This window comes from Agelaius phoeniceus, chromosome 5 (assembly GCF_051311805.1).
Source record: "Agelaius phoeniceus isolate bAgePho1 chromosome 5, bAgePho1.hap1, whole genome shotgun sequence".
Taxonomy (NCBI): domain Eukaryota; kingdom Metazoa; phylum Chordata; class Aves; order Passeriformes; family Icteridae; genus Agelaius; species Agelaius phoeniceus.
Window position 1 is genome coordinate 17,285,625 of NC_135269.1, and position 25,337 is coordinate 17,310,961.

The following is a 25,337-nucleotide window of genomic DNA, read 5'->3' on the forward strand; positions in this document are numbered from 1 at the left end:
AAGGCAGTCTCAGATTTATATCCAAATTATATCCAAGTCATAGGTGGGCAGCCCACATCTGCATGGAGCTGAACGCAAAGCTGAACACACACTCAACTGTGCTCTCCTTTCACAGCCAGTCAGAAAAACTTGGCGGAAATCATATTTTTTTAGGACATTGGTCAAAATGGAAGAGCTTCAAGAATTAAAAAAAGGATGAGAAGACATGCAAAGCAGGTATTTTGGTATTTTAAAAACATGTCCTCCAGCCTTTCTAGATCAAAATATTTCAAGTCTCTGCTTTGAACTTTCATTTCTATTTAAACTATTGTATGACTCTTCCATTTTATACTTTTAAAAAATCAGGATTTGAAACAAGAAATCAGAATTTTACTGTCTGTGTTGCTGTCTGTCAGCACTTCAAGAGAGTGATTCTTCCTTTCAGGGAATGATTTTTCCACTACACAGCTATAATGCCCTTAGATTAAATGAAGTTCCATTTTAAATAACTAAGTAACAAAAGGAAGGTCCAAGCTGTTAATGGCTCACTTCCTGTATAACTTTAGGACTACACAAGCCTAGAATTAAAATTAAAAAAAAAAGAAAGAAATCAGAACATTTCCAGAAGGATTAGAAGTAGGCAAATTTTAATGTTCTGAAAACCCTTAACTCCAGAGTCTTTAACTCTGCTAAACTTACACATGCAAGCCTAACTTCACACAACAGAGGGTAGATCTTAGTAATGCACTAAAATCTGCAGTTCAGGCCCTTAAGAGTAAAACAGGACCTGGTTAATCCAGGCTTCTCACCAGTGCTGTTCTTGACTTCCAGTAGATTTAGTCCTACTGGGGGTAAATTCTTCTATTTTCTGTTAACATAAATAAAATGCAAGCAAAAGCTGGAAAAGTCAGGAAGAAATGCATTTGGATAAATCCCATTCTTGCTCATCATTACTTCCAATAGGACCCATTTTGCTTACAGATGAGCTGTATTTGACCCACACTTAGAAAACATATTTGTTTTGGCAACAATGTGAGAAGCAAAAACATTCCTTCTAGTTAACTCAAAAGATTTTTTTTTTTTTTGTATTTTGGGTATTTAATTTTATCCACCAAAATTTTGACTAGTGAAAATTAGAGCTATTTTGAGTGTTTCAATTTAAAGCAGTACTTTAACAATCATGCCAATATGTAAGCTATTCATCTGCTCCTCCTAAAAAACATCTGTTTCTCACAAGTACAAAAAATGAAAGGCTGCTTTATATTAATTAACAGGCAATGGGACAACAGCACTATCAAGAGCCTTGTGAAAAATCACAAGTAAAAATAGTAAGTAGTATGTTTAGTATGCAGAAGGATATTCCATACATTGATACCTTCTGTTTCTCCAACTATTAAGGTGGAAGAAAATGGCAGTTTTTCTGATGGCTACTAATAAAAATGAAAACTGACCTGCAAATCAAGATGTCCTCATTAGAAAATAAACAATCTTATTTACAGGGATTAACAGTAAGGCCAGAAACACAGAAGAGAACTCAGAATCCAAAAACTTCTAGGACTTGCTCTCATTTCACTGACCTGAATGATTTAATTGTCAGTTTATTCTTGCAATCTGGTTTTCCTGGTCTTTCTTTTAATTTTTACTAAAACTGAAGTGTGAACAGATTCTAAATGTGCTGAGATTGAAATTATAGAGTTTGTTCCATTACAGGGTGTATGAAGTTGCATCCATCTCATTCATTCACTTTTTGAGACAGATAACAAGCTGGTTATGACTAGCCTATATCTTTTTAGTAGATTTTCTTGAGTTTTATGTGCAGAACAGAAACAAAAAATAACTCATTTGGGAATTCAGGTTTGAAAAAGCCAACAAATCTGAACAATTGCAGGCTGAATTCTACAGCTGCAGAGTTTAAATGTGGGCAGATGGTCATGGAAATAGTTCTCTCCTGTTCTACTGAAAAGGCGCAGTTCCTTGGATTAGTAACAATAAGGGCTGCCCCTAGGAAATGCAAGGTTACAGCTTTGGTGCTGAGGAAGCCAGTGCAGTTTTTGCATCTACACTTTAAATGAGATTTCACCCCATTTTTCTTTTATAATTATCTCCAGGCCTTTGTCCAATCCTGGGTTTTCCAGAGGAATCTGTTCCTGCCGTACATGAAAGGTCTTCCCTGCCAAATTACATATTTTTGCAACAGCTGGTAGTGGGATTGATGATTTCTTTTTTCTTTCTTGTAAAGATGACTCTCTGAGTGCTATTTAAGCAAATACCATTTCTGCAGGGGACACTCAGTACCTGGAGAAAGATGGTGCTGATCTGTTCTCACAGTGCTTTGGGTGCCAGTGTTGGAATGAGGTGTGCAAAAGCGATTCCACACTGACAAAACAAACTAAGAGATAAGCAAAACCATGGATACACTACAGACTGCCAGACTATTGCTGCAGTAGCAGATTAAGGACCTCTATCATAGTGGTACAACTGATAATCTACCAAAATATGCACAACAAAAACCTGACTATGAAAACTAGACAAACTAGGTTCAAGTGAATACTATTTTTAAGAATAGCTGAACAATTTTTTAGATGGTTTTAAGGGAAAATACTTTGGATTAAAGAGCTTTTCCTGTCTGTTAGACATAATTTTTATTTCTATATTTAATACTAAATGAGTTATTTACTATATTTAATACTAAATAAGTTTAGTAATTCTATATTTAATACTAAATGAATTATTCAAAAATATTATAGACCGATTAATTTGCATGATTGCAAAGATCAATACTCCCATATTTTCCTTTTATAAAAAACATATAAATATCGTGTTACAGTAATGGAAAAATGTAAATAAATGTGGCTATAGTTGCATTGTGGGACTGGTGAAGACAAATGTGCCTTTTGAGCTAGCTGTGCCACATCAAAGAAGTCTCAAGTCACTTCATTAACGTTTTCCCTCAACTGTATTATAAAACAAGAAATTTGTTTTGGTGATCACAAGAATGGCTAAGGGGGAAAATAAACCAAATAATAATATTGAAATAAATCAAGCAATAATGTTGAATCACTCTTCCCTGAAAACTATATTCCATTTTTTTAAAGTTCATTGCCTTTCCCATATCTTAAATTATTCTCCCTTGCCACAGTCCAATAGGTTTCATTAGATTTTTTTCAGTGGTGTGTGAAATTAGATCTAAACAAAGAGCTGACTTTGTCACTGTAAACTGAAGCCTGGAAGCATTAGAATCCAAATTATTGTGTACAATAGATAAAGTCAGAGTATTACTTAAGAAGCTTTTTGCAATGTTTTTAATGTAGGCACATATGGTTTTCTTCTTTCTGCTCCTTCTAAAAATACCAGGGAGCTTTCTACCAAAATCACTGAGCTCAGGGTGAGGAGATCTCTCCTGTCTGTCTTACTCCATGGATGGAGTTTTACATGGGAAGCAGCATTTCTTCATTTTCCTGCTCCTGAGAGATTAATCAGAAGTGATGTTTGAGGAACAAGGCAACACCAGTTCCATTCCTGCACTTATCTACACTACAGCTCCAGAGGCTTTTTACTGTATCCAGTAGGATGTCACATACCTTTGCAAAAGTTCACACACAGTTGATGCCCCTAGGAAGTCCTGGACTGGATGGTAAATAGTCTGCAGGTGGTTCTCAACTACAAGTCTTACCAACAAAAACTACACGGGTACCTCTTTCTCCATCACAATTGAACAAGTTGACTTTTAAAAAATAGTTCTATATGAAAACTAATATAATGCTTTTGCTCTAAATATTTTTATCAAAATAAATGCTGTAGTTCACAGAATACCAAACTAATTTTTTTTTCCAAACTGCTTGCATACACAACAGCCCTGTGATGTGAAGACCCCTGGATTTATTTTTCCGGGAGTGTGTGCACATGCGCAGATGTGAGCAGGCAAACAACACTGGAGGCAGAGAAATGCTCTGCGTCCCAGGGAATCTTTTGCAATCAGCCTGGACCTGTTCCTCTGCCTTGGAAAGGCTGGTTGCCCTCTACATTCCAGGTTGCTGGTGAAAGAAGGGCAGAAGAGCCTTCCCTGAGTAAGCTCTGGCCATGACTACACAGAGGAGCTGCTGAGACACTGGGAAAAGCCTGAAGCATTGGCTTAGTGCTTGTCAGAACTGCCTTTGATGGTAACATCCCGACCTCTGTGAGACAGGGTGGTCAGCAGTGCTGATGCAGGGTTTGCAGAACAACACAGCAGGAATAAAACAAATTTGCTGTATGCAGGACAAAGACCTGGAAAAGCATGGGGGCAACAGCCTCATGAGCCCATTCTTGAGGCTCATTTTACCACTCTAAGTGTGCAGCAGATTCTAGCTCTGTCTGTGACTGCCTGCAGAGCCCTTCTGTTCTGAGAGTCTCGTGAGGACCTCTCTGATATCCAGGGCTGCTGAGGGAGCAGGGCCACCCCAGTACACAGAGGGGCAGCACACCCTGGTTTTTTAGCATATGTAGAGCACACACTGTGTATGAGCACTGGGGCTATAAACCCCACCTAGTTGCCTGGAACTATTTATGTTGCCAGATTTGGGGAGCTCCAGGTGAAAGCTGCTGGATTGTCTGGGCTGCACAAAAGGTGGAGAAAGTGGATGGTCTTTAAAAGGCTTGGTATTACAGTATCTTCCCAGCATTCTGTGTAATCTGTTCTCATGATCCCAGATGCACTACAAAGCCAAGGCAAGAAAATTTCACCTGAAGGATGTAACTGCACATAAAGTAATACAACAGTATAGATCCACATTGATTTAAAGATATCTTATATGGGTAGAGTCTATTTTTGTCTGTCTTTGCAGGTGATTGACACATTAACAACCAGTAAATTTAGAGAATGCAACTTTATGTCTATGCAAGACTGAAATTTCTCTGGGCAGCTCTGTGTGAGGAGTGGGTGTTGAGGAAGGCAATGCTTTGCTGACTCCTCAAGCTGAGCACAGCTGCACACAATGAATTAGACCAGCCAGCATCTCCTAACAGCCCTCCACCTGCTCCCATTGGGGTGAATACAACAGACCAATTGACTGGCACCACAGAAAACACCAAAATCCTCTTGTGAACAACAATCCATACACTGGGATTCCACCTGTCTTTAATCTGCTCCTTCCTTGTCCTGCAGAGGCTGAATACCAGAATAAAATGGCAGAGAAAGCAGATTGATCAGAATTCGATCTTTGGGATTACACCAAGGGAAATCACAGCTGATCAGTGTGGCCAGAATGTCAACACTAAATAGCAAACTGACCACAAGGGAAGATTTTGTTCCTGTAAATAGATATTCAGTAACAAAGATCTATTTGCTACTTCCTACTTCTTTATAAATAAAAACTTACAGACATTCATTCTGGGGGACAGCAGAACATGGAAGTACCCCAGGTAACAGGCAAGGAGACCACACAATGTTGCTCTAAAAGCAAATACATTCCGTTCCCCAAGGCTAGTGATTTGTTACAAGAGATCAAGATTCAAAAACATCAGGGATTCCAAAAAGGGCATTTGGGTTGATACGGAAAATGTCAGCTCACTTCCCCTCTCACCTATGAACAGCTTTGGGGTTTATTTTTACCGATGCACATTTAAACATAGTTTGGATCAAATTAGGGTCAGGGAAAAGACTTTTCAAACTTTTATATGTAACTTTTTATTTGTCACATTTATATGGAACTTTTACTCTCCTTGCAATGTTTATAGCCCATGTCAAAGCAAAGAAAGCAAAGCTGAAATATTCTTTCTTTTAGGAGCTCTGCAACAACAAAAAACCTTTCAGTAATGGTTTTCTGTATATGCAATTATTCTAATTGCTTCCATCATTAAGTGCACCTCAGACTCTGTTATTAGACCAGGAACAGTTTGGTGAGGAGTACTTTAGAACTCATTTACTTACTTATGCATATATCCATCTGCATTCCCTGTTAAGTTCATCTGCATAACAGTCTGAAATTCTGTCTCATTGCAGCAATATTTAAACACTGTGTTGTTATGGTGACAGCAAAAGATGTAAGATTTATTGTCAGAAAGACGGGGGCAGTGAAAACCAAAGTGGTAGCGACCTTTGTAGTCCGTGTATGGCTCGCAGACCCGAAAATGTGCGGACAACACTGGAAAACAAAAACAACATTGGCTTTGTCAGTCACTTCTGTTATCTCCATCTTATCAACTCTCATTTTTCAAGGCTAAACAACTGTTGCTTGATTTCTGAAAAACATCAGTAATAAAGAACTTTCAATGTTTTAACATTTAGTACTTAAAGGTAACAATGTTCAGACTTCTGTTGTATTTTGAGTTTTGTTGCTTCTATGTTTGATTACCATTGTTTGTTTTAAGGGAAGGGAGTAATACCCTCTATGTTAAGAGGCACAAAAGTATTTAGGGAAATTTTTTCATACTACTGTTCTAGTTATAGTGATATCCATAACCCACAACAATGTTCATGCTTGATACTCCTGGGACGACTTAATAAAAACAAAACATCTGTGTAGAAACTGCAATGAAAGTTTGATGGCACTTGGTTTACTGTTGCTGATTTCTTCTTCTCTAAAGGTCAGTCTTTGATAAGGAAAAGTCTATAAGAAACAGTCATTACAAACAGTATAACAAATCTGAGCAACTTTGAATTTGCAAACAGACAGAACTAATAAAATCCAGGTGTTCCTGGGAGTTCTTACATTTCTTCTTTAACAAGTTCTCATGTAAAGTGTTTATTACAGCTCTGAGAATATTTTTCTTTTTTGCAGTCCTGTATCACACTGATTTCACCATCACTTTTACTGGGGTAAAAAAAGAAGCTGTCCACTGATACCCTTTTCTCATCTTGGTTTCCCTGAGTTTCTGAGTTTTTCAGTTGTGCAGAGGGACAGGGTAGAAATCCCTTCCAAAATGGTTGTAAGCAAACATATGCAGGTTCCTGAAAGACTTTTATATTGTATTTGCAGGGAATGCCCCAACAAAGGCAGGGATGATAAATCTGAATCTATGTTCTCAGAAGGCTAATTTATTACTTTATGATACTATCTTATATTAAAGAATACTATACTATACTAAAGAATACAGAATGGATACTTACCCAAGGCTAAAAAGATAATAATGGAAACTTGTGACTTTTTCCAGAGTCTCAACACAGCTTGGCCCTGATTAGCCAATGTGTCAAAACAACTCACACCAGAATCCAATGAAAAAATCACCTGTGGGTAAACAATCCCCAAGCACATTCCACATGAGCACAACACAGGAGAAGCAAATGAGATAAGAATTGCTTTCCTTTCCTTAGAGGTGTCTCATCTTCCCAGGAGAAAAATCCTGGGCGAAGGAATTTTTTCAGAGAATGTGAATGCCACACTTTTAGGAGTCAATGTTTGTTTCCACATTCACAGTTTGTGTTATGGTAGGCCTTACAAGATCATTTAAGAGTACATGTATGCAGACATCCCAAAGGACTTAAGCTCTAAGGAATGTGAAATGTGGAAGCTGAGTCTGAATCCTCTCAGCAGTGAAATGTTTGTTCTTTGGAGAACTGAGGCTCAGCAATGATGTGGGCAGCTGCAGTTCATAACGTTACACCAATTAATAAATGATCTATTTACCTTGGACTGACTGAATTAACTCTTGTAATTTGGTGCATGAGTTTTCTGTCAGTTCACCAGTACAAGAGGTTATACATAATGACTTGCATGGATTTAGCTGAATGGCACTACCCCTCTGCACAGAGCCCCTCTTGATCTGAAATTGCATCTGTGCACCTTGCCTGTCTGATCCTCATTTTTTTTCTACTTTGCCTAAAAAAAAAAAAAATAGCCTATTCCTAATGCTTTCGTTTGTCAATTTTATAAAATATATTAATTTTAAGACAAATTTTAGGGATTGTGACAGTGGAGATCACTTTATTTATGTGTAGAGAGGGGGAGCCTAGAACAAAAACCAGAGTACTAGGCTGATGACAAGGTAATCTTGTACTGCAGTCTGAGTCAAGAAAGCCCACTCCAAAGATTTATGTATGCACACATATACCTGGCATCATTACTTGCATGAAAGATGAAATCATTTTTGTAGATTAATTCAGCCAGGAACTGAAAGTGCTGGAAGAAAGTAATTTCTAAAGGAATACAGATATTGAGAAAACTAATTACCTACCTGTTCTTGCTCTACCTCAGAAAAAAATATGTGTTCCAAATGTGAGGATGCTATCATCAGTAAAGAAACTTTCTTTAGACTTAGGTTTTCAATACCTCTGAAACTCTTGTAACAAATCTGCATGTTCAAATTCTGTCACAAAATCCACACAGCATGTAATTGCATGGGAATGAGTTTGTTTGAACAAGTACTTTGCTGCACACCCCTCCTTAATTAACATAGCAGAAATAAAAGTGTGCCAGGATAATTTTGTGAAAAACCTCAATGTTTGCAGCTGGAAGGGACCTCTGGAGGTCATCTCATGCAAATCCACTGCTCAGGCAGGGCCACCTGGTACCCAGAACCGTGTCCAAATGGCTTTTGAGTATCGCCAAGGATAGAGACTCCACATCCTCCACAAGCAACTTGTGGCATTGCTCAGTCTCCCTCACAGAGAAAAAGCATTTCTTGACATTTGGAGGGAGCCTCTGGATCAGTTTGTGCCCATGGCCTCTGGTCTCATCCCTACCACTCAGGGGTTCAACCTGCTCGTCACTGCCAAGAGTTTGGTTTAACTGCACATCTGGAAGTGTCCCCTGATCCCTACATGGCTCCTTTGCACATTTTAAAAAGACAAGAATCCCCAAACTTCTCTGAGAATGAAAACCAAGGAAAGTATGATTATAGAAGGAAGAGAGAAATAAGACAACATTTATGATGCTGTCTAAGAGGAGGGATGTCTGCAAAGAAACAGTCCTAAGCAAATCCTTAAAATAGCAAAATGTGTCAGTGATTAAATAAAGGCATGATGTGATGACTGAATGCCATTCTGAGCTGGGCAGTCAGTGTGGGGTGGGTTACCCCTGCTGGGCAGCTGAACACCACACAGTGGCTTGCTCACTTCCCCCCCGCAGTGGGATGGGCCAGGGAATCAGGAAGCAAAGAGAAAATTCATGGGTTGAGATAAACACTGTATAACAAATAAGAAAAAACCCCACAACACTATCAACAACAAAAAACAAAGCAATCACTTACTACCAGCAGACTCATGTCCAGCCAGTCTCTGAGCAATTTTTCAGTAAACTCCCACCCCAATTTCATTGCTGAGCATCCATCCCATGGAATAGAAACCACCTTGGTCAGTCTAGGTCAGCAGTGCCAGCCTGTCACTGGCCACAGCTCTGTGATACCACCACTGCTTTGGTCACCAGCCTAAAACACAGCCTTGACCCCACCCCAGCCAGACCTACCACACAGAGAAAACACTTCCTCAATTTATTATAATTTGTGTAATTTCAGTTGCTGTCTATTCTTCTCTGTGGATACAATGAACGAAGAGAGACAATAAACAAAGTGGGATTTATTTTCTTCCAAGTTTTTTTTTGTTTGTTTTTTTTCTGAAAATAACTTCACTTAAACCTTCAGGTTTAAAGGACCTTATTTCTATAGAAATACTTCAGATAAAGGCATTGTACATAAAAAGGCCTTAAATTGTCTGTTGCAAAGATGCGGCTGTGTCTGGAGTTGTGAGTGCAAATTCTCAGGCTATTTTTGAAAACAGTTGCCACAGATGCTTCTCTCTCTGTTCCAACTGATTTCAAGAGGATAGTCTATCATGCTTCATCATCACAAGACTTACCTACTTTACCTTAAAAAATACACAGCCAGCAAATGTCAAACTGTTACTTCTCTATCTAGTCACAGCTAGAGATCTGCCTAATGTATATTTTTAATTCAGATACTAAATTTTTAAAGCCCCAAGAGTCTTTCGATGGCTGGTGTTTATCAGCGTTCCATATGGAACCATAGAAATATTCATATGTATATATTTAACACATGTTAACTTGCTGTGTGGATGTTCATTTCCTACTTCAAAGAAAAAATGCTGTAATGTGCAAATAATCTGATGATTTTTGCTTGTTAATATAAGTCTTGCTGTCAGCACTGATTTTATAAATGTGTTTCCATCCTTTAAATGAAAAGGTTTAGATTTGCAAAGCTAATCTAAGAGTTAGTGGTCAGAAAGTCATCCTTCCAGCATGACTGCATGGTGCTCCTCCCTTTATTATGCATTCCTTGTGTGCCCAGTAAAACCAGTGAGTGTTCATCACCCCTGAAACATCACTGTGATCCTGCTGGCACTGAAATACAGTAACTCAAGTTTCAGTGTTCTCAACCCAGAAACTGATTACTGAGATTGTTAATCTTAGTATACCAAAGACCTGGAAGTGAAGCAATATCTTACAGATGGAAGTCTGTAAATCTAGGGCACTCAAAGGGAATCTTGCCATTAGAGTTTCATTTCAGCTCAGGTTAAAAATGAGGTTTATACTCCAGTGAGAGTAGTATTCTTTCTCCCCCACACCCCCTATCATTCACTGCATAAAACCAGTAGTTTTCCTTTATGGAAACTGATCTGTCTTGGACAAAAAAAATTACACTGGCTGGCTGAAAAATAATAATAAATTTCCCCCTGTAAAATGTATTGTAAGTTACCAATGACCTAAAACCCTTCCTGCAGATCACAGTGGCAAAATTCCACAAGGGAGGAGCAGTTTGGCTGTCATGAAAGACTTGTGATGATTTCAAATTAGGCCTGGACTCTACATGCTAATATAGGACATGAGATAATAAAACACCAATAATCCAAGGAGCAACAAAATTATAAGAAACACAATTACAAAGCCAATAGTTATCAAGGATAATAGATAAATTATGTAAGAAGTAAAAGCTGTGTGTAATTGGTTTCAAATAAAAACATTGCACTTCACAAGCAGTACTTCTAAGAGAGGGGGAAAAAAAAAAGTCTGGGTTTGAGGGAACAAGGGTTTGAGGGAATACACCAGCGGCTGAATACAGGTATTTGCATAGTGCATTGCACAGTGCAATCACAGTGTCCCACTCAACTCCAACACAGGAATTTGTATCAACTTGAGGAAATGGGTGGGAGGAGTGGCATCTCAGGACAGCTCTAGCAGAAGTCCCCTATAAAGAGTGGCAAAGGTGTACATTTTCATATGTACTAAAAATTGACAGAAGAGCCTGGAGCAGCTGGAACAGTTTTGTGATGTTTGATCCCTGTTGGATCACTTCATTGAAGACTTCTCGATAACCAAGTGCATTGCTACACCAGGGAGGTAGATTTTTGAAATTTCTTTAGGCTAGAGGAAGACAAAGAAGCAGCTCCAGGCCCTGTGCCTGATCCCAGTCCATCGGAGGAGGAGGACAGTTCCACACTTAGGAAGTTCCATACATGGGGATTCCAGGGGAAGGGCTCTAAAGGAAAACAATGATTTAAGATGAGCAGAGGAGTGCTCTAATTGATAATATTCTAACACTGTTAGCAAAACAGGCTGTGTCAGAGCTAAATAATAAACTATCATTAGCAAGAATCAACTTGAACACTGCAAACAAGCAAGGAGACTGTGGGCAACAAAACACATGCCTGAACTGACTGGTGAGGATATGAGTATTAATATTTTATGAATGTTAAAGACACAGACTCAGTAGTAACAATTTTGACTGGAGCACAAGGATAGTTTAGGAAACATGGTGCCTGGTAAAATTTTAACTCTGGTGGTTGGGGATGTGATGTACTACAAGAGAATAAGAAGCAGTGATTGAAAAACATCTTTTTGTATAAAAAACTGCCTCAAGAGTGGAGGACAAAAGATACTGAACTAAAAACATGTAAGGGCAAATCTATTTGGACTGACAACCTTTGAAAATTTTATTTTAAATATTCACTCACAATTACAAAAAAACCCTAATGCCATGAATGACTTCTGATGAACAAATACAAACAATAATCAGAGCACTCCACTAATTCTCAGTCTAACAGTACATTTCTACACAAACCCTTTCTGTGTGCTAATTGCAAACATCTAGAGCAGAACTACCAAGCATCAGGAGAAACATCTCTGGTCCAGTCAATTCTTCAGATTCAGGAAAATTACACAGATTCCAAGTTCAATCCTTCAGGTACTTCACATTCTCTGGTGTGCACACAGAAAAACACACACCTGGAACCTGACTTGCTCTGCTTCCAGTGGATGGTTATTTAGCAAAATGGATGTGTTTTATGGTGGTATAGAAATTATTCTTTTCTTTTAGGTGAGCTGAAAAAGTAGCATATCCAAAGAAATAAAGCTACTATTTCAACTTTTCAGTCTGCTTTGTTCTTACAGTGAATTTTCAATTCCATTTCAAATTCCAGTTTCCAGTTCTTAAATACAAAGAGGCTTCATTTATGTTGGACCTAGATGATCCTGAGGGTCCCTTCCAGCCCTAACCATTCTATGATTCTATGACTGATTTATTAGACAATTAACAATCATTTAGTCTTGTTTATTTTGTAGAAACCCTGTATTAAATTGCAATTAATTTTTTGCTGTGGCACACATCGGTAAAAGATAAATTATAAGTTACCTGCTGACAAGAGTAATGAAACCAGAACCATCAGCACATTCAAGGACTGTTGACCACAACTTGTCATCGTTGGCTTTCATTGGTCCATTAGAGAATTATCTGTTGGAGAAAATGCAACATCATGATTAAATGTCTATTTCATCTCCTTTCATTGTTCAAATGTTCACTTCCCCACAAAGCTTTGGTGAAATGACATGGCTTCACACAGTAGGGAAAAAAAAAATCAATCTTTTTCTGGATTTTTTTTCACTTTTTTAAAGGGAAATAAATTCTTCTTTCTATGATTAAAATTCCTTTCTCATTTCACCATGGAGATATACAGCTGTTTACATACTTTTCATTAACCCAGAGTAGAGATGAATCATATGAAGTTTTTACTGAATATTCATATGTCCCCTGTAATTTACATCCAGCAGAACTCTGTTTTACTGTCACAAGAACAGGCTGTTGTTGTTGCTATATGTGTAAGGGCCAGAAAGGAATAAACAATAGAAAATAAGCTGACTGCTTTGAAAGTCAATCTGTTTTACCCCATTAGAGGGTGCAGTCACTCAGAAAGTGGGTCAGCAACTGAGATGGTTGGAAACATTTCAAAAAATGTCTTTTCATTAGCATCAGAGCCTTTCATGGGATTATTATTTATTGTTTTCCTAGGACGGGGAGTGAGAAGTGATGCAGTTTGATCTGACTGGCAGCCCTCCTAGGTGTTTCCCAGACAGGGTGAGTCCAAACTCCTTCTCTCTTCACCTTGATTCAACAACAGCAGCTGCAGCAGGGACTGTCCCGGGTGTCACCACCAAGAGGACTGGTGGCACCTGTCATTGCCATCACTGATAAATCCAACTAACTCTGGGTCTCAGAGGTTTCCAGCATCCTGGACTCACACTGGCATCAGGGCACAACAGTAGAGGTCAATTCTGCCTTTGTGCATGAACCCTGTGTGCACTGGGGCCACAGACAGGATGGCCCAGGGGGTGCTGCAGCAACCTGGTGTAGGGAATCCAACTCCTGTGCTGCTAAAATTGTTCTCAGGTGTTTACACTGGAGCAGATTGGGGAAAAAAGAAACGGAATTGCAATTTCTGTAAAAATTACACTGCTCCCAACACCTCAAGAGACACATTTTGCCAAATGCCTATAAAATGAGCTGTATGTGAATATGCTGTATCCTATAAATACTACATGGTTTACTAGTTGGTGTCTGCTCCAACCTACTGAATCAAATGAAAATCTCCAAACAATTGCACCTGCACGTAACAAAAGGGGGAGGGGGTGAAAATTAACACACCACTAGCAACTGAATTCTGAGTAACAGATGTGGGCACCAGAGGGGAAACATTGTGCTACCTACAAAGTGTTGAGAGGCAAAAGATTCCTCACTAACACAAAATGCTGTGTGTGGCACAAGCAGATTCACCAAGAGCTATCTTGGTGGATATCTATGGATCACGAATCTAAAAATTGGCGTAACTTCTTGTGGTGGTTTCAGTTCAAAACTGGGCAGAAACACCATTGTAGACCTTGAAACACAAGTCCTTTAGAAACATAATACCCCTAAAAAGATTAAATCAAACAACAGAACTCATTTCAAAAACAACCTTATCAACACCTGGGCTAGGGAACATGACATTAAATACGTATACTATATCCCCTATCACACACCAACTACAAACAAAATAAAGAAGTACATTAGACTATTAAAAACCACCTTAAAAACATTAAGTAAAAAACATTTCAAAAATTAGAAACAACATCTAACAAAAACCGCCTAATTCATTAACACCCATGACTCTACCAACCAAATAAACCCTACCCAATCTAAACATCTACATACAATAAACAGAATCAAAAACCCAGCAGTACATATCAAAGGCTTATTAAGGAAAACAGTTTAAATCAATTCTACCTGGAATACAGACAAACCCATTCATAGGGTTGTCTTTACTCAGGGACCAAATTATACATAGTAGATAATACAGAAAAATAAAACAACACAATTTATACCTCAAGAAGATCTGATTATTAAGTAAAAACTATATAAAAATATCACTATTTACTAAATATTACTACCATTATCTGCCTATAACTATATATTTCATGTATAATATATCTACACTTCTGTACAAGAAATCACACCAGTTTACACTGTTTGCTGCAAGCATGATTAACACCCAAACCACTGTATTTCTAGCTTTAAAATAAGCCAGTTCCTCCAGAGGAAAACAATTTGAAGCTTTAACACTGTAAAAAGAAAATAAAAGTGCAATAAACTAGGAATGTTAAGTAAGAGTATTTCTCATGAATACTAAAAAATGCCTCCCTTCTTTTCCAGAGGGAATATCATATTAATTAGAAAACTAAGCAGACTTAAAGTTGGAATTGTTTTTTAAAAAAAGAATAATAATGAATACAAGCCAGAGGTTGAGAATGTAGGCGTTTAATCATGAAAAACAGCTACAAAGAACAAACTATTGCCAGTATTGATAGGAATAAAAGAAATTTGATATTTTCCTGAGTAAACCAAAGCTGCAGGAATGCTGGTAGTGATGCATTAATAAGGGAAATCTTGGCCTTCTTAACAGCTAATTAAAAAGAGATCAATAAGCACTCCTGTTGTGTGTCTGGGATGACAAAGATGTTTGGTATAGCTGAGCCTATTAAATATTTCCATATCAAGAATAATTCAGGATGACATTAATGAGTTGATACTAAGGTTTGCAATTTGATATTTGCATTTCTATGTAATTTGTACCTAGTTATTTCAGCAGAGCTGGCTGGGGGACACATACATAATTTTTTCAGTTTGTTGGAAAGCAATGGCAAGTTTCAGAGGACCTGTAGAAATGTAAGAAGATTTTTAGAAGTAAATGAGATAATTCAGGTAACCAAAAGCTTGTGAGTGTGATGTCGATCCAGACAAAATTAATGGCATGGTTAACATGCATTCCAATTAACAATTAATTAGGGAGATAAATATAAGTAACATGATCACTATGTGATTTTGACAAAGTTAATTTTATTTCTCTCAGGACTCTTGACTAAAGTAGCTTAAAGATAGTTATAATGTAGGAGACACCTGTAAAATATCATGCAACTTGAGCAGGCAGTAAGAATGATGAAAACAGGCTTCTTATCAGTTGTGGAACAATAACTCAGTCTGGAAATCAGATGCATGTCTTGGAAAGTACAATCCTGTTAGTAACTGAGTACAGCCTCAATGCTAATTTCTTAAACAGCACTGCAGGTATAAATCTAAAAGCTTTTCAGGGAGGGAAAATTTATTCAATTATATCCAACAGAATGGGCAACAATGAAATTGGCATTTTAATCCAACTCATGCAATGGTTGTATTTTATAGAGTATCGGCTGGGAGGATCAGAGTGGGGGACTAGATAGAGATGCATATCAAGAGCCAGTAGAGTGACAGAATCTGTGTCAGTGAATACATACATCTAGGTATATTTTTGTGGTGGTAGTGAAATGCTCCAATTTTATAACTTAATAAGCAATAATTTTATCGCTTCAGTGATCACTACACAGAACAAGACCACTTTTGGAATTTCTTACTATTTGAATTTCTTGCATGCTGCTGTCCGGCTAAAGCCATCGTATTTCAGCAGTACCACAATGACATCTCTGAGGTATTAGAGATCCACTCAGCCACTGGAAGAGATGTGCAGGACAACAGGTGATGTGCTATAAGGAAGAGCTTAAGTCATACACAGTATTTCCTGATGTCCGGCCACAGAATAGGGAGGGCACAAACATGGTAATTAGCAGTGGTCTAGATAAATAAATTATTATTTATTATCGTTATTAATTAAAGACTGATGGCATTTTAAAGCAAGAGCATTACATCTGAAGGATGGAGGAAAGGAAGATTTAGTTGTAGTCTCTTTTTTTTGGTTTTTTGAGTAGAATTTGAGGGTCTGGAGGCTGTGTGATTATGTTTTCCTTTTGGTTCAGCAAATCAGCAATTAGAAGGGTGGTCTAATGCATCACTTTTCATTTTTAATGCACCATTCCAAGCTTATTTGTGGTCACTGTGGAGGTAAGGATGATGCCCATCTTTTTCCTACTCCTTTAAGATTCATGCCCTCACACCACCTTCTCCCTTCTGCTGGCAATCACAAGTATCTCCGCAGCTGCCCCAGAAAGCAGACTAAAGAAATGTCTGAAGAATCACATTTTTAGAGATTTTTTTCACTGTTTGTCCACATCTTATCCTTGTTCCCCTCTCTCACTAATTTTTACTATTATTATTATTATGCAAGCAGCTGCATGGCAGTTAGTTGCAGGTGGGGGTTAAAGCATGACACAGATCTAATCTGGAACAGAAGAAATGGTCCTCACTCATGATTTTTGCTATCTTCTCATGAATAAAGATTCTGTCGAGAATCTTGTTTTCCCTCGCAGAAAATGCAGCCATGCACGGTCCAAAGACAGCACCACCCAAAGGAAAGGTACTGTAATGTTATGATCAAGGGGACTATAGAAATGCATGAGCTCATTCTGCCAGATTTTACTCTTCTGTGACATTTTAGCTCTCCCTCTGTTCCTACCTACACTGCTTTGGTTATCCTCATAGTTTTATCTAGCTGTCTTTTCTTGAAGGGAATCAGTGAATCACTGCAAAGAAAAGCTGCCAAGAGAAACAACCATTTCATGAGGGAAGATTCTGATCAAGGAATTATTTTCCCCTGACTTTGAAGGAAAGTTATGTTTAGAAGAGATGTCTGAAAAACAATGCACATTTTGCATTTTTTTGGTTATTAGGAAGAACAAAAGGAGCTAGAGCAAGAGAATTTATTAAACACATCAGCACTGCCTCACAAGCTTTCTCTCTGCCTAGAACAGAAAATAGGGCAATTCAGGAGATCATTTAATTCCTTTTTCCTGCCATAGGATTAAGACCATCTAAACCATTCTTAGCAGAAGTTCACAGGATTCCCACCACCAGTGGTTTTCTAACCTTCTCAGTCAATTCCCTAGAGAGTTTCTCTACCCTAGAAAGGTTTCCCTATACCAAATTTGCAGCCCCTTTGCTTTGCTTTAAGCCCTATCTCTTGTGGAGCTGGAAAATTATTTACCTACAGACACACTGGTTTCACCTCTTTGCATCAATCTTTTAGTTAATACATACAAGAAATGCTATCATATCTTCACTCAGCCTTTTCTTAGGCTAACAGCTTACACCGCTCGCAATCTTTCTTTTAAAAACATCCTTGTTATACCTTCTATGCCCCCTCTTTGATCTGCCCCATCCTTTATAGCAAGGTTGTGCAAGTAACTTCAGCATAATTTTGTATTCAGTGGTTTTGTATTTTCTTAGTGCCCTGAAAGTCCTAACAAACATCCCAAGAGCTGCCAGTTCTTCCAGGAGAAATAAAAACACAGCATTACCAAAGTGCAGAGAGCCATGGAGCTTCTGCTAATTCTCAGTTACTGCAAGGGCACACAGGTAAATCCCTCTGAAATGAAGGGAGGCACATCTGCACTCAGACAAAACCACATGGGTAAAAATGCATCAGGACTACATGAGAGACAATGCTGGTGCACTGTGGCAGCAGTAAGGGGATGAGTAACACGACCAGAGCCTGACAGTGGTTGAGAAAGCTGTTTAAAATTAGAAGGAAAAGAAAAGGCTGTGATCCAAACCTAACTCCTAGTCTGGTTCTGTTCACTTCTTACATTAAAGAGGGCTTAAAAATGCATCCAGTATGTGCTCATAAATGCCATTGCAATGAAATTACAGGCTTATTACAAAGGATGCAATATAAGTGGCATGAAAGATTTCTGATTATTAAGAAAACATGTGGTTTCACACTGCAGCAACCTCAACAAAATGTTTATGACAAACAGATACTAGGTTTCAATTGACAGTTGCCTTACTTGAAACAACCTATGAAAAGGAGCTGCTGGTAGAAAGCCTTCTGGATTGTGATGCAGCACTAACATTACTCAGTGCCTCTTCCCTAAAAACATCTCACTACACATATGCTGGAAGTTAAGCACATGTGAGTCTCTACCCAGCTGCAGATAAAGCCTTTGCAGTCAGAGCTTTAGTACTGCTAAAGGTGAGCAAATGTATATTACTCTACCTAGGCCACAAAATTCTTTCTCTTTATTTTATGAATTTTATAATTGAAAATATAGACTGCTGTGTTTTATTCCACCCTCCCATGTTTATTATTTCCCACAGCTGTTCTCCAAACAGTTATGAAGAGACAACATTCATGAATCCTAAAAAATAAAGCTCTGAAGTACAGCCTGAAGGCCAACTTGTGAACTTCAAGCTGTTATTAACAGGATGGGGCCGTGAAACCTGCACGTGCCACAAGTGTCATCTGTCAAAGCCATTAATTCCTCTCCTTTTACCTTTCTTTTTCCCCTTTTCACTAACACATTTAGTTGGTCATTGGGAACTGCCCCACAGCCACATCATAAACATCCAAGTTGGAATGGGGTTTTAGCAGTTCCCCACAGTAGAGTCTGATACAGAAGTTAAAAGGTCCCTTTATTACAAGAGTATTAATTTTAGAGAGTCAGTGGTGCATTCAGACCTTATAATCACAAAATTTAACTGATGAGAAAGTTCCACAACAGAGCACAAACTCTCTATTCACAACCAAATTCTAAACTGTCTCTATAGCAGATGTAAAGATATTAAAGCTAATACCATAATGTGGCTGTAGTGCAAATAAGTGATTCATTACATACTTGCATGTGGTAGAATAAATATTTAATTTCCTAGATTTATTTCTGATAAAGGTCAGAAAATCTTAGACTGTTGTCTGTTCTACAACTGGCCTTACACTGTATACATTATACCTCATTTTGGGGAAAAATACCTAAATTACTTTTTGGAGACAGTCAACTTTGTAAAAATAACAGCTGCAGTTGTGATGATTTACTGATAACTAACTTCAGTTAGTGGCAATTTTCTCACTTGTCATTAAGCAAGATTCATTCTGCAGCCAAGAGCTGCAACCTTCCCTAATGCTCTGAAGCCACTGAGAAATAAAATATTTGGATTTTCTCATTTGCATGTATTTTATTAGCCTGAGCATAGGCAGCTGATAAAGGTTTGCTGTAGTCATCCAGAACCCTTATTTTTAGTGAAATAACTCATTTCAGATGTACACCTGGACTACTGAGTCAGCTGATCTACAATCTTGGGAGCTCAACTGAGTGCTTTGCTAATAAATTCGTAAATCTCCCAGGGTGAGACAATCAAACTATGCATGAAACAAAGCAATCTGAGAAAGCTGAATTTTCACCCTGAAATTATCAGGAGGAAGGAATGATAAGGAAGTACACACAGTTGTGTAATAATATTCTAAGAGAGTTTAAGAAAGGGATAGGATAAAATTTTTAATGATTACAAATCTCTAATCTCCACTGTTAATCAAGTTTCAGTTTTTAAAGAAATACAAGGCTCTTCTCTAGGGAAACTTCTGCTTGGGCTTTTTGAGTTACTTTCAGTACAGAACCAAAGCAAATGTGCTTTAATTTAAAATATGACCATGTTTTAAATTAATAATACAATTTCTACTAGTTTATGTGAAACAGTTTGTCCAAGTAATTCTAAGGATATTACTAAGAAATAAAATGAGTTTTTATAGTAAGATTAGAGGTTTTATAACAGCCAGGTTTTATAAAACTCCCACATCTAATCCCTCATTCTGCTTTAGAGTATAGCTCTAAAACTTGTGCATGTGTATACATGCAAAAATGGCAGTAAACCTGGCTTGTGTATTTTTAATATCCATTTGAGAAAAAAGTAATATATCAGCAGTTTATCTAGTGAAAAATGTGAGCACATTTTTGGTTTCCCCAATATGCTTTCAGCTGTATATACACAGAAAGCAAAAAGTACCTACAGTCTCTCTGGGAACATATTTTGACACATTTTCCTTTCAAAATGGCCTCTTCTGAAAAATAAACCTTCCAGTGCAAAGTCTGGGACATCTAAATTTTAATTCAATTCTCACATTCTTCAACATTAATTATCAACATCTGTATTTAATCAGATGGGTTTCTAACCTTCTGTCACTCTGGGTCTGTAGAAATTTTCAAATGTTATTTTGTTCAAAAGTGAAAAAATAGGAGCAGCAAGTTAAACAAAAATTGAAGTCAACTCAGAAAAGCATTAATTTGTTCATAGCAAATACAAAGGAAATCAAAATTCTCATAAAGACTTTTTTCTCTTTCCATCAGCTTTAGAAAGAATGTTTCCTTTTACAAATACAAATTGTTACTCCATTCCTTTACAATCTAATTAAACATTTCAAAATGCAAAAAACCCCACCTTTTTTCCCCCTAATGAGGATCATTTAATCATACCAACACAAAATGTAGCTTATCTGAACTAGTTGGATCTGAACTACAAGTATTTTGACAGCATTATTCCAACTTTCCTAAGGATAACACCTCAATGTTCAAAAGGCAGGTCTTTTTTTTTTTTTTTTTTTTTTTAAAAGCCTGATACTAGTCCTTTAAGAAGAAAATAACTCTGAATTCCTGCAAACATTTTGGTCAAAGCTTCCTCACCCTGTTGTTAAAGAAAATGATGAAAAACATCCACTGGAGTAAACTGAGAAATCAGAGAATCAAGATGAAAGGGACCCACAAGCATCAGCAAGTTCAAAAGAATTTGCCTCTCCTCTTAAAACATCTGCAAATGTTTCACATACTGAAATGTTTCTCAGTAACATCACAAATGAAGGTTGTTCCTAAAGCAGGAAAAAGGAAACTGTGTGGGAGCCTTAACCAAGGACTGTAGGAAAGAAAAAAAAAATGCACAATAGAAGGCGGCAGAAACTTCCTTTTCACCTGTTCTTTTGCCTCATTCTGACTGAACAACCAGCCTCACACTGCAGGAGAAAATGCCATTTTTCACTGCTGCATACATAAATAACTTAAAAAGCTGGTTTTAAGGGCAGTACATGGCTGTACTACTGCAACCGTCCTAGCTCACAGCTATTCTAATTAAAACCCCTGAATTTTCAACCCCAAGAACACTGGATTGTTAACAAAAGCCTAATTTTGAAAGTAAGAAGGCACAGAAACCAAGGAAAATGCTAGTGAATCCTTTGTCCTCTCCTCTTAAGCAGAAATACCTGCAGGACAAAAGAAAGAACAATTTTTAGTAGTCAGAACAGCAGGTGTGGAGGTTGCCAAGCAGAAGCAGATAAAGCATGCAGAGCAACAGAAAAGTGGCTTTCAACAATTTATCCTTTTCTTCTTTTTTTAAGCATGCAATTTTTGGAACTGAAAAACCAGGTAAAACAAAGCTCTGCTGCTGGTGGTGACATCACATGGCCCCAAGCTTTGTTTCACACCCTCTGTTTTACAAGATGTTAAAACTGCTTATTTTATGCCTAGCTTGGGGTGTCTGCAAATTTTATGCTGTGCACAGAGGTGGGTGCAAGAGGAACTGCATCCAAAGGCTTGTACAGAATTCCAGAGAAATTCAGATTCTTGGTCTCCCATGGATCAAGCATCAAATACGCCTCTCCTCACTGAGCCCAGTGCAGCTGAGCACAATGGAATGTACCAGAAGCATCAGCTGCAGAAGGGAGCCACGTTGTCTAATATTTATCTCAGTGGGTAGGTTTACATCCCTCACATAGAACATAATCCAGGGTGTTCCAGATACTACAATCAACACCACATTTTGGCTACAAACAGCCCCATCCCTAAAAATGGCCTCCATCTGAAACATTTCCCATTAATAGGTGCACAACTACAGCAACACACAGAGAACAGTTTGCCAGAACTTTCTGAAATGGTTCTTCTGAAAGTGAAAAGTGCCATGCATTTTCCACTTTCCTTAGAGACCAAGAGAACCACTCAAATCCAAATATTTGGTAAGTAAGGATAAAAGTACAGCATTCAACCCAGCAAAGCTATTTGCCAGCAAGTAATACTGCAGTCATGCAGTCTGTTCCTTCTCACAGATATTTTGGAGTCCAAACAAATGAAAAAAAAAAAGAAAAGTGGAGGGGGGCAGCACAATTTCTAGTTTACAGAAAGGATGATGATGCTCAGAGCACTCACAGTCATAAAGGAGGGATACAACAGACTTGAGGACTGTACATCAAGTTTGTAGACCTAATGCTTATACTGGAAACACTGATTTAAAAAGCCATGTGGAAAACAATCAGGGTAGGAAAATAGAACTTCACCTATGAGAATACAAAGTCACTTGATGTTTAAAAGATTTTCATTAAGTTTATGTACAGAAGAGAGCATGGCTTAGGAATTCTCCTGCACTCAATTTAGTAATGGTCAACTCTCAAGTCATGTGCAGTGATGGCTTCTGGACTGATAAAACTGAGATGTGGTGGTCACAGGTAGAATACAACTTTCTGACCGGAACCAGATGCTAGCCACTGCATCTTTGAGATGCACTTACGAAGTCTCTGACCCAAAGAACTGAAATTTTAATTAAGCCTCTGTATAATTAAATACACACCTCAACTTAATGAGAGATTGTGATGAAAGGATCCAGAGATACCAAGATCACTTTAAACCATCCTTGCTGATAACAAGTGTAGGTATCTTTGAAGGATCACACCTAATCTCCACATTCAGATAGTGAAAAACAGCTCAAAGTTAGGCAAAGATGCAAAATAAGAATATAGAGTTTTAAATAACAAGAAGTATTTTAAAAATCAGATGCTTTGTTTCTGGAAATTTTAGCTGAACAAATGCTTTTCCTCTGCAATAATACTACATTACATGCATTACCTCATAAAAGTTGACATTAAAAAGCCCTTACTCATAAAGGGAACAGTTTCTCACATTCTCCTAATGACCCATTCTTTAGGGTATTTTAGCAACATGAAATTAGTTACATTTGGTAAGCAGCAATTTTATAACAATATAACACAGATAGTTTTAGCTATTTCCCTTAAATAGGAGACACAGAAAGCTGATCATAAAACATATTTAAAAAAAACCAAAACAACAACAACAACAACAACAAAAGTTGGAATTGCAGCCTCCAAGGCAGGGAGGACCAACATGCTTGCAAATTTTATGAGCAGAATGTTATTTTAATGCTGGTATCTCAAGGCATTTTCAAAGTCTGTTCCCAAACTGTTATGCCTATGGTAGCAATACTTCTTGTCTAATAAAAATCTCATCCTTTTGGCAGCTGCCACAGATGCTCATTCTGCAATCATTTTCTTTTCACCAACCATAAGGCCTTTGATGTCCACTTTGTAATATACTTATCAGTATGGATGGAGTCACATAGCCCAGACAATCCATTTTGTGTCTTGGCACAATAAACTACATCCAAAATATATTGAATGGTGGAATCCTTAGACCTTCAATATAACTGAACTGAATCTAATGACGTCTGTGAAGAGCAGAGAGGCTTTTACACTTAAAATTAATCCATTTCAGTTACAGGTAACAAACCAGAATTTCCCACATAAAGAGGTCTGATATGGAGAAAAGATTGAGAACTGACTTCCTTATTTTACTTGGAATGACAACTCACAGAGACATCTATGAACAAATCTGGGGGAAAGACAGCTATCATTTCAAGAAGCAAATTATAGAAATATTTAATTTCTAGCCCATATAAATGAGACAGAAACTGAATGACAGCATAATGGGAAACAGAGTTGTCCAAGTAAGGGAATGGCAGCCAGATAACCTGATTCTATTCCTTCTCATCTTCTACTTCTTTCAGCTGCTTAAATCATTATTTATTCCCTCCAGCAAAACTGCTAAATAGAAATTATCAGATCTGAAAACCCCTTTCTGTTTTTGAATTTTTTTCTGAATTATTATTTTACTAAAAATCAAAGTCAGCAGTCCATTCCTCAGCTTCCTTGGTAATCAACTGTCTTCTACACTACTAAACATATTGCTCTGGTTTGTGGCATTTCAGCAAAGGTTATATGTCACTCTCTTTTCTCATTGTCCTATTTTTTTTTCCTCTTCAAACAAATCCTTATATTGGGTAAACTATTTATCCAAGAATCCTCATGTTTTAATATCTGGGCTTCAACATCAGTTAAAAGGGTAGGCACAGACTACAGCATGGTTTTGTAAAATTTCTATCATGTAATCACCATATAGGATTACTGTCCTTTTTCAGGAACTGTAACACTGGCAAAAGAGGCTTTTCCAAGGGCTCCTGAGGAGTCAGTGCCTCAGCTGCTGGAGCTACCGTAGATCCTAAGTGTAATCTCAAGTCAAACAAACTTCTGGATACATACTAAGTTTGTCTTAGATATAAAATTCTTCTATAGTCCCCTAACGAGGCAAAAAATGTTATGAAAGAAAAATTGATTCCTGAAAAATCTTCATGCAATTATCATAGCAATAAATTATTTCATTGCTTATATAAATGTCTGCTTTTCTCCAGGGCTCTTATCAGCATGGACATCTTTTACTTCAATGACTTCTACTGATCAGCTGTAAATAAATAGTAAATGCTACTGGACCAGATTAACATTCTCTTATTCTTGCTTTACAAAAGGGCTGATTCGCCCTCACTGTATCACTACTTTTGCATCCCACTTCCCAAAAAAGTCTCATTTCTCAGTATCCTCCCTCTTTGGGACAAGTTCTGTGTCACGTGTCCTGTGAGAAATATGGGAGAAACTCAATAGTCTTTGATAAGGAAAGCAAGCTTGGATCATAATCCTTATTTCAAAGAAGCACTTAGATTAAGCACATCAATTAATTTGAAGAAGTAAGGAAATATTTTACATTAGACTGATATTTACACATAGTTAAAAAATAGTATTTTCTTTGAGAAGGAACATCACACTA

At 37.6% G+C, this 25,337-nt stretch overlaps 1 protein-coding gene across 4 annotated transcripts in view; it reads right to left on the minus strand.

Annotated features, from left to right (window-relative positions):
• SHISAL1 (shisa like 1) overlaps positions 1 to 25,337 on the minus strand; it is a 74,793-nt gene that overhangs the window by 26,325 nt on the left and 23,131 nt on the right. For all 4 annotated transcript variants that reach the window (XM_077178414.1, XM_077178413.1, XM_054631685.2 and 1 more), the window contains 2 exons: positions 12,538 to 12,636; positions 5,888 to 6,101 (listed from right to left, as the gene is read on the minus strand). In XM_077178414.1, the coding sequence (XP_077034529.1) occupies positions 5,888 to 6,101; positions 12,538 to 12,604 (281 nt within the window). In that variant the 5' untranslated portion in view covers positions 12,605 to 12,636. The remainder of the gene's footprint in view (positions 1 to 5,887; positions 6,102 to 12,537; positions 12,637 to 25,337) is intronic.